The 15658-nt window shown below is 46.2% G+C and overlaps 1 protein-coding gene across 5 annotated transcripts in view; it reads left to right on the forward strand.

Annotated features, from left to right (window-relative positions):
- USP40 (ubiquitin specific peptidase 40) overlaps positions 1 to 15284 on the forward strand; it is a 71161-nt gene extending 55877 nt beyond the window's left edge. For 4 of the 5 annotated variants that reach the window (XM_033111904.1, XM_033111905.1, XM_033111906.1 and 1 more), the window contains 8 exons: positions 64 to 190; positions 1765 to 1859; positions 3159 to 3277; positions 6593 to 6658; positions 8906 to 9116; positions 9250 to 9345; positions 12844 to 12938; positions 14269 to 15284. In XM_033111904.1, coding sequence (XP_032967795.1) covers positions 64 to 190; positions 1765 to 1859; positions 3159 to 3277; positions 6593 to 6658; positions 8906 to 9116; positions 9250 to 9345; positions 12844 to 12938; positions 14269 to 14380 — 921 coding nt within the window. In that variant the 3' untranslated portion in view covers positions 14381 to 15284. Of the gene's footprint in view, positions 1 to 63; positions 191 to 1764; positions 1860 to 3158; positions 3278 to 5592; positions 5733 to 6592; positions 6659 to 8905; positions 9117 to 9249; positions 9346 to 12843; positions 12939 to 14268 lie in introns of those variants that run through there. The other variant, XM_033111908.1, reaches the window with a different exon arrangement.
- The last annotated feature ends 374 nt before the right edge of the window (positions 15285 to 15658 follow it).

Consider the following 15658-nt stretch of genomic DNA (forward strand, 5'->3'; position numbering starts at 1 on the left):
AGTAGGAGTGGGAGTTCACTTCACCTGTGTGCATCACAGCTGTCAGAAATGCTCCGTTTCCAGGGTTTCCTGAAGGTGCCCATCTGGTGGTACCAGCCTCGCGGCTGCGCAGGCCCATGGAGGAGTCACCAGGACCAGACGAACGGTCCCCCTCCCCAAGGCGGGGTCTGGGGAGCCACTGCCACCCAAGGTGAGAACACGCATCGCAGCAGCCAGCGTGCCGTAAAGAAAAGGCAGTGCTGCCTGCCCTGCGAGGCACCGGAAGTATTTATTTTTAAAAACATAAGGTTGAAAATCAAAACCTATTTATTCCCTAAGTCATTCCATAACAAACACCATCCTGTTTTTTATAGTGCTTGGGAATCTCTCTAGGGTGCAATTGGTTATTTTTATATTCTATCAGTATATTCAAGGTTTCCAAGGAATTTCTATAGATCACCTCTCAGGATCCTCATGGCGGTGTGAATAGCTCTTCATTTATTATAACTGACTAGGCGATTGAGGCTTCAGTCACTCACGAGGGCCTCACTGCAGCCCCCAGAGGCCGGAGTCCCCCCTGCTCTTTCTGTCCAGGGGTCCCCAGGGACTGCCTCAGGGGTGGTCCGCCTCAGCCCACTGACTTCTGGGAAGGAACAGCAAGTGTAATCGTACTGTTTTACTTCTGAGCTGCTTCTCCACAGACAAAATGCAGCACACGTCATGATGGGCAAGAAGTCCCCAGCAGCGAGTTTCAATTGCCAACGGGAAAAGTAGATTTCTACTGCGTTGGGTTATACTAGATACGCTAACTAATTCTCAAGATGCTTTGGTGATAGGATAATAGTTACAGATAGGGTTGGCTAAGGACTCAAAAAGCATGTTTAATCAGTGTGTTTCTCCATGAAAGGGAAGAAACAGGCTCATTTTTTGGTGGCCCTTCTTCATTACAACATATGGGAAACAGTTTCCTAAAAGTGTCTCCTCGCTTGTGATGTCCTTAAGATACAAGAAGAACCACTCATGAAGCCTTTTCACTTCATTTATTTATCATCTGATTTTTATTATGTACCAGCAGTGTGCCCAGCAATAAACAAAGACCATTTAATTAAAGCAAAATTATTCTGAATTTTAAAAAATAGTTGCCACTGTTATATCCAGAAGTTTAGGTGAGAGAGCATGTTGTTTTTCCCCTTTTTAAAACAAATGTAGAAAGGCCTTCTTACTGTCCAGGGTTCTTTCAGTCAATAAACGTTTACTGTGTGGCATCCACCATACCAGCGACTGGACAGACATTAAATAAGAACTATGGCCTGCCCTCTCTTGATAATCATATTCTTTGGGAGACAGGTTAGGGACAAACTACACATATACCCCAAGAAAACAGACAAAAGAGAAACAAGTTGGGGTAAGTGTTGTGAGAGAAACAGGAAGCTAATATAATGAATAAGGGCGGAGAATGCTCTCAGCACAGCCCTCCTTAAGGAAGGACAGAGTGTGGAAAAGAACGTTCCAGGTAGACAGCACCAGTGCAGAAATCCTCACACCCATTACAGCGAGAAAGCCATGGTCTTGTGCCAGCAGCGTGGCCCTGGTGGCTGATGGACGACGCAGGGCTCCCTCCCCTCCAAGGTCAGGAGACGCGAGTTCCAGGAACTCCAGGTTCCAAGTTTCTTGAATGCAGTTGGACTAAAGCTATTTACGACATCAAAACGTGGCATGCAGTTCAGAAATTTGAAGTAAATGCATTGAAAGCTCCTTTCAGACATCCAGCTCTGTCGTTTGTAGGAGCTCCTGGCGACACATATGCAGAAGCTTCCCTCTGCTACTTGGGAGACATTGAAATCTCAGAAGACGCCACGTTGGCCGAGCTGAAGTCTCAGGTGAGACTTCTACCTGCAGCATCCCTTAGTGGTGCCCTGGCTTCTTCCAGTGAGATATTAACGTATTCTTCTATTTCCTTTTCCCTCAACTACAGTCTGTTCTGATATGGCATGTGCTACATGCCATGTTCGGTGGTAAGTACCCAACAGGCGGCACACACAAGGCTCAGACAGCTCGCTGGTATTCTTTTCTGCCAGTTGCCCTGTGGCTTTCATTTCTCCCGACTGACAGGCATGAATATATCCTCAGTGACTTGCAGCCTCTGTTTTTTATTTTTTAGGTAAACATGATTTATTGAAACATTTGTTACCCCTTTATTTACATTGTTTTTGTATCTTTGTGATCCATGTGTTAAATGTTGTTAGTTAAAAGATGTGTTACCAGTTTCCCAGGAGATCAGAATATGAGCTTTACGTTAGGGTGTTAGACTGGGTATTCCACTGTTTTCTCAGGCGTTACATTCGTAGGGAAAGAGTGTTTTGTCCAAATAGGGTGACTGGATTGAATACAATGAACACTAAATGCGTAAGAAGCACCTATTATTGTGGGACTGACATAAACATCCCTTCGTCCTCTCAAAGGACAAAATCTGGGGCAGATAACAGGAATGTCAGTCACTCATCTTTGACCAGTGTGTCCTCAGTGTATGAAGGGACCGTCCTCAGAAAAAGCAAACGGTCTTATTCTCATGAGGACGAATGGGAAGAGACTCTTTTTTCCCTTGTATTGGATTGAAAAATAGAAAATTTCTGTTTTTAGGTAAAAAAAAACACTGGATGAATATTGGCCATTTTATATACTACAGCCTAAATATATAAATAGTTGTCTATTCCTGCAGAATTAGGACAGCAGTTTGGGCCTAGCAGTTGGGTCCAAAGATTTTGAAACATTTCAAAAGTTATTTCCTTGGCAGAGCAAATGTTGTACAATTACTGAAGAAAGTTGAAGACGAATCCCTTGCTTTTATTAGCATGACCTCCATGCACTCTTGTGAGTTATACTCACATAGAAATTAATTTGAAAGTTTCCTTTTCTAAAACATAATGATTAAAATGGAGCTTTTGGCTCAGATTTAGAAATCAAAAACTCACTTATCTCTCAAGCTGATTTCAGGAGAGAGGAATACAAAAATTACTCATGATTAATTTCATTTAAGAGATACTCCTCCTTTTTCTATAGATATTCAGGATACTCCTTCCCTCAGCTGATACTGTGTAGTGCTTCATTTATTTCCTAAAGCCACGTATTTTTAAGAGTGCTTTTTCAAACGCTTGGACAAATGTGTGTTTCTTTTCTAGGCCATGACCTTGCCGTCCTTCTCAGAATTTTTCATCCCATCCCCAGCCTTCCTCAGAGCCTGGACAGTGGAAAGCAAGCGCCCCAGCAGGCTTTTACGAATCAACCAGCAGCAGCTCAGGTAGGTTTCTCATCGAACACTCAGTAGCAGAAAACCTGTTCCTGGTAATTCCACATTTGGCAGTTAGACGATGCTTTTTATCATAAATCAAATTCTGGGACTTTAGTTTTCCATATCAAGTATAAAATGTAGCTTCATGTATTTTTACTGTGCTCCAGAGACTGAACAAAATTTTCAGTGTTTTTTTCCTCTAGCTTTACTGAGGTATAAGTGATAGGACATTGTATGAGTTTAAGGCATACAGCCTGTTGATTTGATACACTTACATATGGCCAAGGGATGACCAGTGCAGTGTCAGCTAGCACGTAATTACCGTTCCTTTTTCATGGTGAGAACATTTAAGATCTACTCTCTTAGCATCTGCCAAGTATAGAACACAGTGTTATTAGCTATAGTCACCGTGCTGTATGTTAGACCCAGACCTTACTCGTCAACTGCAAATGTGTACCCTTTGACTAACATCTCCCCTTTTCTCCCCTGCCAGCCCCTGCGAACCGTTCTGGTCTCTGTTGCTATGAGTTTGGCTTTTTTAGTTAATACATATAAGTAAATATCATATAGTAGTTGTCTTTCTCTGTCTGACTTAACCTTACTTATCATAATGCCCTCCAGGTCCATCCATGTTGTTGCAAACGGCAGGATGTCCTCCTTTCTCGTGGCTGAGTAGTGTGTGTGTGTGTGTGTGTGTGTGCGTGCGTGTGCGCGCACACACACACCCCACGTCTTTATCCATTCATTTGGACACTTAGGGTGTTTCTGTATCTTAGCTGTTACAATAACACTGCAGTAGACATGGGGAGCAGGTATTTCTCTGGTATCCTGTTTTCATTTCCTTCGGATAAATACCCAGGAGTGGGCTTCCTGGGTCATAAGGTCATTCTATTCTTAATTTCTTGAGGAACCTCCATGCTGTTTCCCATAGGGGCTGCACCAGTTTACAGTCCCACCAACAGTGCACGGGGTGCCCTTTCCTCCACATCCCCGCCAACACTTAATGTCTTGTCTCGTTGATGATGACCATTCTAACAGGTGTGAGTGACACCTTGTTGTGGTTCTGCCTGCATTAACCTGTGACTAGTGTTGTCGAGTACCTTCCACGTACCTCTGGCCGTTAGTATTTCTTCTCTGGAAAAATGTCTATTCTTCCCCTCTGTCCATTTTTTTAACAGGCTTGTATGGGGTTTCTTTGCTATTGAGTTATATGAGTTCTTTATATACTTTAGGTATTAACCCCTTATCAGATATATGATTTGCAAATATTTTCTCCCATTTCATACTTTGCCTTTTCATTTTGTTGATGAAAGAAGCTTTTTAATTTGATGTAGTCCCACTTGTTATTTTCACTTTTGTTGCTTTTGCTCTTGGGGTCACATCCAAAAAATTGCCAAGACCAGTGTCAAGGAGCTTAGGAACGTAGCGTTCCACCTCTGCCATGTTTTCCTCTAGTTGTACTGTTTCAGGTCTTACGTTCTAGTCTTTACTCATGGTGAGTGATTTTGGTGTATGATGTAAGAGCCGTTTTGTGCTTTTGCACGAGGCTGCCCAGTTTTCCCAATACCATGTATTGACGAGACTGCCTTTCCCCTTGTGTGTTCTTGGTGCTTTTGTCGTAAGTTAATTGATCGTATGTGCATGGGTTTATTTCCGGGGTCTCCATTGTGTTCCATTGATTTATATGTCTGTCTTTACGTCAGTACAATACTGTTTTGATTACTACAGCTTTGTAATCTAGTTTGAAATTGGGGCACATGATGTCTCTAGCTTTGTTCTTTCTTAAGATTGCTTTGGCTATTCGGGGTCTTTTTGTGGCTCCATACAAATTTTAGGATTGGTTTTTCTATTTTTGTGAAAAATGCCCCTGAAATGGGGATTGCATTGAACCTGTAGATGCCTTGGGTAGTACGGACATTTAACAATAGTCATCCCGTCCACGGACACAGAATATCTTCCCATTTATTTGTGTCTTTGTTTTCTTTCATCAGTGTCTTACAGTTTTCAGTGTACAGATCGTTCACCTCTGGTTAAATTTATTCCTAAATATTGTATTCTTTTTGATGCCATTATTGTTTTCTTACTTTCTCTTTCTGATAGTTGGCTGTTAGTGTATAAAATGCACTGATTTTTGTATATTGATGTTGTATCCTGCAACTTGACCGAATTCATTTATTTGTTTTATTTTGTTTATAGTGTTATTTTGGTGGAGTCTTTAAGGTTTTCTAAATATAGTATCATGACATCTGCAAACAGAAACAGTTTTACTTCTTCCTTTCTGATGTGGGTGCCTTTTCTTTCTCTTGCCTAATTGCTCTGACTAGGATTTCCAGTCCTACTGAAAAGAGTGGCAAGAGTGGGCAGCCTGTCTTGTTCCTGATCTTAGAGGAAAAGCTTTCAGGGTGTCACCGCTGAGTATGATGTGAGCTGTGGGCTTGTCATGTATGACCCTTGTCATGTTAAGGTACATTCCCTCTATACCCAGTTTGTTGAGTTTTTAACATGAAAAGATGTTGAATTTTGTCAGACGCTTTTTCTGCGTCTGTTGAAATGATCATATGATTTTTATCCTTCACTGTTAATGTGGTGTCACACTAATTGGTTTGCAGATGTTGAAACATCCTTGCATCCCTGGCATAAATCCCACTTGATCGTGTGTGCGATCTTTTTAATGTATTGTTGAATTCAGTTTGCTGATATTTTGTTGAGGATTTTTGCATCTGTGCTCAGGAATATTGGCCTGTAATTTTGTTACAGTGTCCTTGTCTGGTTTTTGACATCATGCTGGCCTCATAAAATAAGTTTGGAAGGGTTCCCACCTCTTCTATTTTTGGGAGAGTTACAGGATTGCTGTAATTCTTTTTTAAATGTTTGGTAGAATTCATCAGTGAAAGCAATGTAGTCCTAGACTTTTCTTTGTTTTTACCAAAAGAGAAGGTGATAAAGGGAGAAAAGGAATAACTGGAGGAAAGAGAACTCAGAGAGACTGAAGCCTGGTGAGTTAGGAGATGAGAATGAAAGGGGGAGATTGCACTCAAGGAGGTTTTTGATTTCTGATTCAATTGCCTCACTAATAATTGGTCTGTTTGGGTTTTCTATTTCTTCTTGATTCAGTCTTGGTAGGTTACATGTTTCTAGGAATTTATCCATTTCTTCTAACTTGTCCAGTTTGTTGGAATATAATTGTTCATAGTAGTCTCTTAAATTTTGATTGTTCTTATGTGGTATAATATTTTGCTTAAGAAGAAAGCTTAAAATTGGCAAAAAGTGTTTTTAAAAATTAAATAATGTCACTCAGTATTATTTTGTTTCATTTATGATCAGGGAATATAAACTGGGAAGGAGAACTGAGATCTGCTTAGAGCCCCTTCAGAAAGAAGAAAACTTAGGGTAAGACATCCTACGATACCTATGAAATTACACACACGTCTTATGGATGGTTTCTTCAAAATCCAGCAACTTAATACTAAAAATTTTTCTCACTGCTGCTGAGTAACCTGTCAAGTTAAAACAGTTTGTGTTCTAGAAATGTGTTTGTATGTGGGATGTCTAGAACTTGAAACTCATTTTCCCATAAAACAATGAGAACTAATTTTCAGTAAGTCGCAAAGGCATGTGGACCCCATAAGGCTCCTCTTATAAGCAGAGTGCACATATCCAGGTCTTACATCAAACTGATTAGATTATAATAGCACCTGTCCCTCTGCCCGATTCTACCTTTTTCATCCTAGTATCATGACTGGGCATATTACATACTTACTGAGTTATCTGTTACCATCTGTCTCCCAGTACTAGGATGTAAGCTTTGTGACAGCAAGTTACATGGGTTTTTTTTTTGGTCACTGCTGTATCCCCAATACCTAGAGCAATCTCTTTGTCATAGTAATTATTTATTGAATAAAAAAGCATCCCAGAGCTGTCTACAATCAAACTTTCGTATTATTTTTTTCATATAGGAAAATCTTTATAGGACGTTTTGTTAGTGTCACCAAATATGAAGATTCTTAGGATTCTTTCTACCTGATATGCTGTGACTGTCATTCTTGTTGTATAATAACTCTAATAGCACTCTTTCAACCATATCTAATCTTCATTTAATGTCAGTTTTGTAAAAGTGAACTCTTGATACAAATTGTTTTACCAGGAGTAGTTTCCTGGAGGGGAATTTCTGAATCAAATTGTATGGACATTTTAGACCTTTTAAAATAAATTGTTAAATTCCTTTCCAGGTAATTATACCAATTTATGTTCCCACAAGCAGTATTTCTGAGTATTTACTTCACCTCACCCTCAAACCAACATTAAATATCATCATTGTTTAAATGTTTGCTAAGTTGATACAAAAAAAATGGTTATTTTGTCTCATTTGCTTCAGTGCTTTGATTGCTATGAAGATTGGGTATCTTTTTCAAAGGCTTATAAGCCATTTGTATTTTGTGAGCATGTGAATTATTTCGTTGATTTTGCCTGTTTTTAATTCAATACATAATTATTGATTATGACACAGGCACTGTCCTAGGTATCGGGGATACGGCCGTGACCAGCGTCGTGTGAGCTCTTGCTGTGATGATGACCCTGACCCTTTGCCATGTTTGTTTTACGCAGCCTCGTCTTTTTTAAACAAGCAGTGTCCCTTTGGAGGTCCCTTCCCCATGGCTCCTCTGTCCTGGGCCACCCCCCAGAGCTCCTGGCCCCCCTCACGAGGCCTCGGGGTCCTCATCAGCCTCTGTTGCCTCCTCGGCCACTCCAGCTTCTACGCTGACCACCCGGCCTGCAGCCTGGCCTCTGGCGCTCAGCTCGGCTCACTGCAGACTGCACCCCCTCCCCAGCGGGAGGTTCCGTCTCCCATAGCCCCTCCTGGAGCGCAGTCTCCCCTTTCAGTCTCTTCTCCCGACTCACCAGGCTCCACTCGCCTTGAGTTCTCTCCAGCCTGCCAGTGCATCACCCTTTCTTTTGGTAAAAACACCAACATGACAGGACTGCCTGGTTAAAAGCACTCACTGTCTCACCATCCTAAAAACCAAACAGTCGTTTTCATTTCTCCCTTCTACCTCCCAGTTCTTACCTGTAGTTTCCACTTCATGTCCTAACACAATCTCCATACATCTGTTTCTCCCACTGTTCTGAATATTTCTCTTCTTTCAAGTCTTCCTCCGAGGACCTCCTATCCCGGCTCTTCTGTCGTCTCTGTCTCTGGTCTCTCCCAACGCGAAGCCCTTGCTTTTTTCCCCTGGCTACTCCACAGCAACTCAGATTTGTAGCACCTAAAATAGCTTTTTTCCAGCCAGGCCAGCATCTGCAGTCAGCACATCCCATGGAGTCAGTGGCTGGGAACCTGTCAGGTTGCCCCTTTCATCTTGCCCTCCCCCCGGCCCTCCTTCCTCCATGCCCCCTTCAGTGTTGCCCCCTGCCTCCCCAGCGGACTCTGGCGTGGGCTCACAATGGCAGCTTCACCTCCATTCCGGGTCAGGATTGAAGGAAATCTAAACAGAGGGTATCCCGCTAGCACTGGGGGGGAATCTGTCCTTATAAAAATGAGAAGAGTTGGAGGGGAGGCTTCACCCATCACCCCCCTTCCAGTTATCACATATTTCTCATTTTGTTTTAAATCTGACATTGGACTGTTTTCTGGTACAGCCCCCAGGACGTGCTGCTGAGGACACAGAGGCGTCTCCCCGGAGAGAGGGCGTACGGGCCACCTGTGGACTTGGTGTGGGACACGGCCCGAGGCTGGACCACGGACGCCCTGCGGCGGCGGGTGGCTGACTGCTGTTCCCTTCCGGTGGAAAAGATCGGAATCGCCAAATACTTTCCTGAGAAGTTTGAGTGGCTTCCAGTATCTAGCTGGGTAACGTGGGGCTTTCTCAGAATTGGGCCTTCCCTGCAGTAAGTAGGTTACCTGTGATTTTTCACAAATAGGGCATTCAGTTAAGAATTTGAGGGTGAGTTTTCTTTACTCAAGATGCTTGATTTTTCTATAGAGCCAGCAAACTACCAAGAGGAAAAAGAAGAAAAAGCAAGAGAATTTGCAAGGGGCGCCTTATTACTTGAAAGATGGAGACACTATTGGCATTAAGGTAAGTTGTTGTTTAACAGCAAGTTCACCAGTTGGACGAAACAGCAGGATCAGATGATTTTGTAGAGAAGTTTTATCAACTCTTCAAGGCACAGAGAAGCCCATTCTGTATAAATTGGTTCAGAGAATGGTAAATAAAGAGGGAAAGCCAGACAACTCATTTCTATGAGGCCAGTAGAGCCTCAGTACAAAAACCTTAGTTTGGAATCTGACTTAAATAAAAATGCTTTTGAAGTTTTATCACTAAGTGTCTTGCTGTAGGTTCTGAGTAGGTAGCTGGATTAGGTTAAGACATTCCCTTCCTAGTTTGCTCTGAGTTCTTCTTTGTAAATCATGAGCACTGGATTTTTAATACAAAATTTTATTCTGTGCTTTTCTGTATGTGTTGAATCATCCGTGTGGTTTTTCTTCTTTCATCTGGTAGTGTAGTGCTGCTACATAAATAGTTCCTTGACACAGAGCCATCCTTACTTTCCTGAACAAACCTACTCTGTTGCCATGTAATAATTTTGATGTTAATTTTATCCTTAATTTAAGAATTATTTATTGATAATAAATTACGGATTTAATTTAATCATGGATTTAATAATTAATGTTTTGTATGAAGGAGTATTCTTTTAATTACCACTTCTAGTCAACATTGTACTAGACAATTTACCCTCCTCTACCCCAAAGAAAAGTTAATTAAAAAAAAAAAATTGAAAGAGGTAAAAAAATTCTAAAAGGAAAATATAAAACAGTTTTATGTGCAGTTTTTCTACAAGGAGATTCAATAGACTGTACAGATGAACCATTAGATGTATTAAGAGAGTTCAAAAGATTACAAGATCGACTCGCATAAAATTACAAGGTACCAAGGAACACATCCAACAAAAACATGTCTGAGACTTTTCTGGAGAATGTGTACATCAATGCTGAGTGGTATTAAAGCTTCAGTTGGACACAGAGCCATAGCATGTCCTTGGACGGGACCCTCACTTTAGTCAAGGTATCAGTTTTTCCCACATTGGAAGTTCAGTGTCACCCCTCTGAAAAACCATGTAGATTAAAGAGAATAAATTAATTCATTTGGAAGAGTAAAGAGCCAGAGAGAGCTAAGATGTTTTTAAAGAGCGAGGGCAGGGCACTTGCCTTAAGTATTAAGACAGATTCGATGACCTTGGGGCAGGGGTGGAGGGTCGGGAGCCCCAGACAGACGCACACAGATGGGAACACTTAAAGGTACTTCAGCCAGCATTAAAAATAGATTATTCAATGCATGGTTCTGCGAGAATTGCTTATTCATATAGGAAAAATGCAGTTATAATTTTGGTTTTATTTTTATAGAGTCCTCAAATTTATGTAAAGCTTCAGGCCCCATAAACTCTGTGGCCACCTGTGCCCACACCACACAAAACGCTCAGTGTAAAGACTTATGTGGGAAAAGCAGTGGTTTTCAGCCTTTAGCAGGAAAGACACAAGAAAATCTTTGACTCAGGTTAAGAACTTTCTTAAAATGAGAAACAAAATGAATAAAGGATAAACACTAGGATTGATAAATTTGACTACACTAAAAGGAAAACTTGTTCACCTTAAAAAGGGAAAAAAGCCACAAACAGGAAAGATACGTGCAACAATATAATTAAGGGTTACCACCCAGAATACGTAAAGTACTTCTACAAATCACTTAGAGAAAGACGAACCAATGGGGAGAAATGGGCAAAGGTCAACACCCAGCGGTTCTCAGAAGAGAAAACTAAGTGGCCAAAAAGCAGCTGAGAACATGGTCAGCTTCCCGGTAACCAGGCACCTGCGAGTTCTGGCTGCAAGTGGCCACTTCCAGGCAGACCCCAGAACCCCAGCATGGGGGTGGGGGGAGCGGACAGCTGCTCCGGGGAGCCGTCGGCAGTATTCAGTGAGAGAGAACAGACCATACACCCGAGTGGTTCCACTCCTAGGTCATTACCCTAGAGCAGCTCACACACGTGTCCGAGGAGACACGAAAATGTCCACTGAAGCCCCGTTTGTCATAGCATCAGCTGGAAAGGACTTAGATGATCCCCAGAAAGGGACCAGATAAAAGGGGGGGAAAGTCCGGCTGCAGGGCTGTGGAACTCAGCAGTGAACATGGCAAACCACAGCTGCATACAGCGGGTACTTAGTGTTGAAAAAGAAGAGCCAGGCACAGGATGATCATTTATGGAAAGTGTAAAACCGTGGAAAATGCTGAGCACTGCCGAGTAGTAACAGTAAGAACAGGAGGGGAGAGTAGCGCCAAACTCCACGCCCGCGGTGCTTACCTCCAGTGGGAGGGAGGGGCTTCAACGGAATCTGGGCCTTTCCCTCGAGAAACACTGTAAAAATGAAGCAAATATGGTAAACGGTTAATAGCATTCGTTGCTAACTTGCTCTGAGCGTCCTGTCACATGCCAAGCTCCATCCATGTCCGTGTAACTCAGTTTTCCTCCTGACAACCGGAGGACGTAGGTGCCATTTTAAGATGAGGAAAGGAGGTGCAGGGAGTGGCCTGGACCCTGGCGCCCCACTGTGGCCTCGCTTATGCTGCCCCAAGGAGGTGGTGTCTGCCCGTTATCTCCACATTTTATTTTGTGACATTTCACAGTTTTTAAAAAGCACATCATATACTACTTACTGGAATAAAAATTATAATATTGCACCATTTATTGGACTAGTAGTGATATTTGTGAGGACATTTTCCTCACCTGAGTGGAGAAGCAGCACGGCCCTCCTGAAGGTGTCACTCCACGTCCCTGCAGGGTCATCACTGGGTACCCAAGCGAACTCCCCCAGGCCCCCTAGGAATGTGGCTGATCACGGGGAGGCCCCACAGCCGGCGAGCCTCAGCATTTCCTGACGTGCGTGCGCTTTCCTCCCGAGTTAGGTTTTCTCAGTTTAATAAACTGCTAAGTTACCGCTGCCTGAGAGGAGGGGAGGGGCCGGTACTTAGGGTAAGTGACCCTGTGTAAGGCTGACTGCAGTACCCGGAGGGGGCCTGCTCCCCCAGGAGAGCCTACTGAGTATTCATAACGCACTGGTAGAAGCTTCTGGGAGAGTCCAAGGAATTAAGGGACACAGAGCATGCCTTCCAGCAGCGCAGTGTGGCTGCAGACATGCACAGCTGGGACAGTGACAGCTGGGGTGGGATCCCATCTGATCCCGTGCACAGGGTCTCTGGGCCCCTCGTTGTCTCCCTGTCAAGCCCCTCGTCTGCGCTCCCTGCCCCGCCAGCCCCCCATTCTGGGAGCAGCTGTGTTGCAGACACGTCAGGTGGTAAACCTACCTCCCCTTCTCAAGCTGTGCCTGCCACTTGCTCAGTTTGTCATCGAGCCCTACAGTGTTTTCTATCGGTCATTAATCTAGTTTATGCAGATTGAGTATCTCCTTATGTCAATTTGGGTAATTTTTTTTTTACATAAATTACCTAAATCTCTACATAAGTTTACATAACTTACTCTTAATGTAAGCTAAAAAGATGTCTCATCGTTATCTCGAAATGCAGAATCTGCTGGTTGAAGATGACGGTGATTTCAGTACAGTCAGAGATGACGCTGGAAAAGAGAAACAGAAACAACTGGCCCTGGGAAGAAAGAAAAGGTAACCTTAGGATTCTCACTATGTGACACACGCCCCTGGGAACCTCCGGGCGGTTCTGTCTCTCGCTCTGGCTTGGAAGCCCCTGCTGAAGGCTGGGAACCCACTGCACAGCCCGGGCACTGGGACAGTGGGATGGGCCGCCTCCCAGGGCTTCTGTGGGGGGCTGGCCTCTGTCACTGAGGACCCCTCCGTCCCCCACCCAGGGCTTCTCCCACTCGCCACTGCTCCCACTTTCTGGGTCTTTTCCTTCAGACACCAACACTCAGGTCTCAGTCACCCAAAAATGTGAGTGCTCTCAATCACACGTGCCACTCCAGCAGCGTGTGTCCTCGCTGCTGTCACCTGCCCGTCCGCTCCCCATTCCTCTCAGTTCCTTCCTAGGCGCAGGCCCGGTTGCTGGTCCTGTGGCCGAGGTGCCTCACCGCTGACCCTCCCCTGCAGGTCCCTCCCTTCTGTCTTCCAGCACTGGCGTCCTGCTCTGTCACTCGCACCTCCGTCACTCACTTCCACCTGCTCTGTCACTCTCACCTCTGTCACTCTCACCTCTTCCCCAGTCACTAGCCTTGGGCACACACTCCTTCCTGCTGGTTCACAGTCCCCTCTTCCGGCCTCCCGGCCACGTGCACCTACCAGGACCCACTGGAACATCCCTCTGAAACCGATACTTGAAAGTCCATGCCACCGCACGCAGGCCACCAGGGCCCCCATGTCAGTCTCCCGGAGTCTCACATCGGGAGCCCTGTCGTGGAGCGTCCTTCCCGTCCTGGCTGCTCTGGGCTTGGTGGGGCCTCCTTCCCCAGTTACTCAGGAGTCTTTGGGGTGCTTGCCTGCCTGACCTGGACCCGCTCACCTCACCTTCCTCTGTCTCTTCCTGCCCTTCCATATGTGGGTCCCCAGGTGTCAGGCAGTGTGACAGTGGCGAGCAAGACATGCCCTTTGCCGCGAGGGGCGTCTGGTGGAGGCCAGAGCGGAAAGTACAAGGAAGAGGGCCGAGGGGCGGTGGTGGCAGCCAGGTGCATCTGTAGTGACACATGGGGCTGCACGTCTAAGATTGGTGCCTCTGTGACCTTTTCACTTTGATTCAAAAGGTGAAGCCAGATGACTGTCCTGGGACACATTTTCACCTCTGGGACTGCGTCTGACCCGCCGTGTGGGCAGGCGGCGGGGGTAAACTGAGGTCCTCCACGGGGCGGTTTGGAAATACCTGTCCTCTGTGTGGTCTGTTCTAACTGGACCCCTAAACATCGCAGTGAATTTTGTAGCCATTCCAAACCCCTTGTTCGTGACAGTGAGGTGGTCACACCAGCCAGTGAGAGCCTGTCTCCCGCAGCCAGGAAGCTCTTCGTGGGCAGAGCAGCAGCGTTGTCTCCGGTGCAGAGTCGCCTGGCCGGCCCCACAGACCAGAAGCTTCTCTCTCCATCCACGTTGGGAGTTTCAGGTAGCGCTGGCGGCTACGGGTAGCGGGGCCCCTGCACCCGCCTCAGCTCCTCGTGGGCCCCCGTGGGCGGCTTCCTGCCTCGTGCAGACCCAGACGCCAAGGCGTCCACTTTATCACCAGTTAAGGGACACAGCAGGTCCCCCGGGGGCCAGCACAGACCTGGCCACGGCCTCCAGGCGCCCGTCAGATGCCGCCCTCGCACCACACCTGCCCCCAACCTCCGTGTTTATCAGGAAAGTCACTACTTTGCATTAACTGCAGCCATGGATGGCACGGCATGTGGCAACCTACCGCTTACAATGGACTCTTGTCTACACTGTTCAGTGCTGCGGTCTCTGCATTAACCAGGCTCTGGCCGCTCGGCTCACTGATGGCTGTGACGTAGAGAGGGTGGTCTGTGTCCTGGTCCCCACTGACGGTCCCCCTGTGGTCTGCGTGAGCACAGATTCCGAAGCGTTAGCTGTCTGCCCGGAAGGAGCAGGCGGACGGGACACCCTCAGCTCAGGACACGCTGCTGGAAACAAGGACATTCTCGCTGCTGTGGCAGCTGCTGCCGGGCGGGGACGCAGGGTCACGGGGGACAAGCCGGGCGCAGGCCAAGCTGGTCACCCAAGTGGCCTCGATGAAAACAGAAGGAAAATGGGAGCTCAGATTGTTTGCCTCGCATGTCAGCGTGGGACCCGTCAGACTTCAAAGATCTCCCGGGCGGTTCCGGCAAGTGCAGCGGCAGCAGTTGACTTCCGACTGGCCGGACCTGTTCTAGGCGGAAGCGGGCGCCCTGAGGACACAGTACGTCCGTGCCTTTCGCCTGCACCGGGGCTGGGCGGCGACTCCTGCTGAGAACGGTGGGCCCTGCCGGCACGTGGAGAGCAGCCGGCGCGCCGTGCGGGAGGAGGTGCGGAGCCTGGCCCGGCCTTGCCTGTCCTTCGCCCTGTCGCCGCCGCTCTTAGGTCCCTTGCTGTCCCACCTGCGACGCTGGCTCTCAGATCGCAGCGCAGTGTGCACCGCAGGAGCGGCGCCGTAAGAAGCGGGACGTGGACTCACAAGCTGCTTTCCGGGTCTGAACACAGACCGTCTCGGACACCTGCACACGTAGTTCGGACTGTGTCTTCACGGGCACCTTCACGTCGCTGATGAGACCAAACCCCTGAGGCCCGTAAGTGTGGCCGGGAGCCCAGCCCGCTCTGGAAGCATCTGTTCCTTTAACTGACACGTCTCCTTGCTGAGCCCCTTCGTTGCATTGTGAAGTAATAAAACGCGAGTGCAATAACCGGAAAGCCAG

Source organism: Rhinolophus ferrumequinum, chromosome 8 (genome assembly GCF_004115265.2).
Source record: "Rhinolophus ferrumequinum isolate MPI-CBG mRhiFer1 chromosome 8, mRhiFer1_v1.p, whole genome shotgun sequence".
NCBI lineage: Eukaryota > Metazoa > Chordata > Mammalia > Chiroptera > Rhinolophidae > Rhinolophus > Rhinolophus ferrumequinum.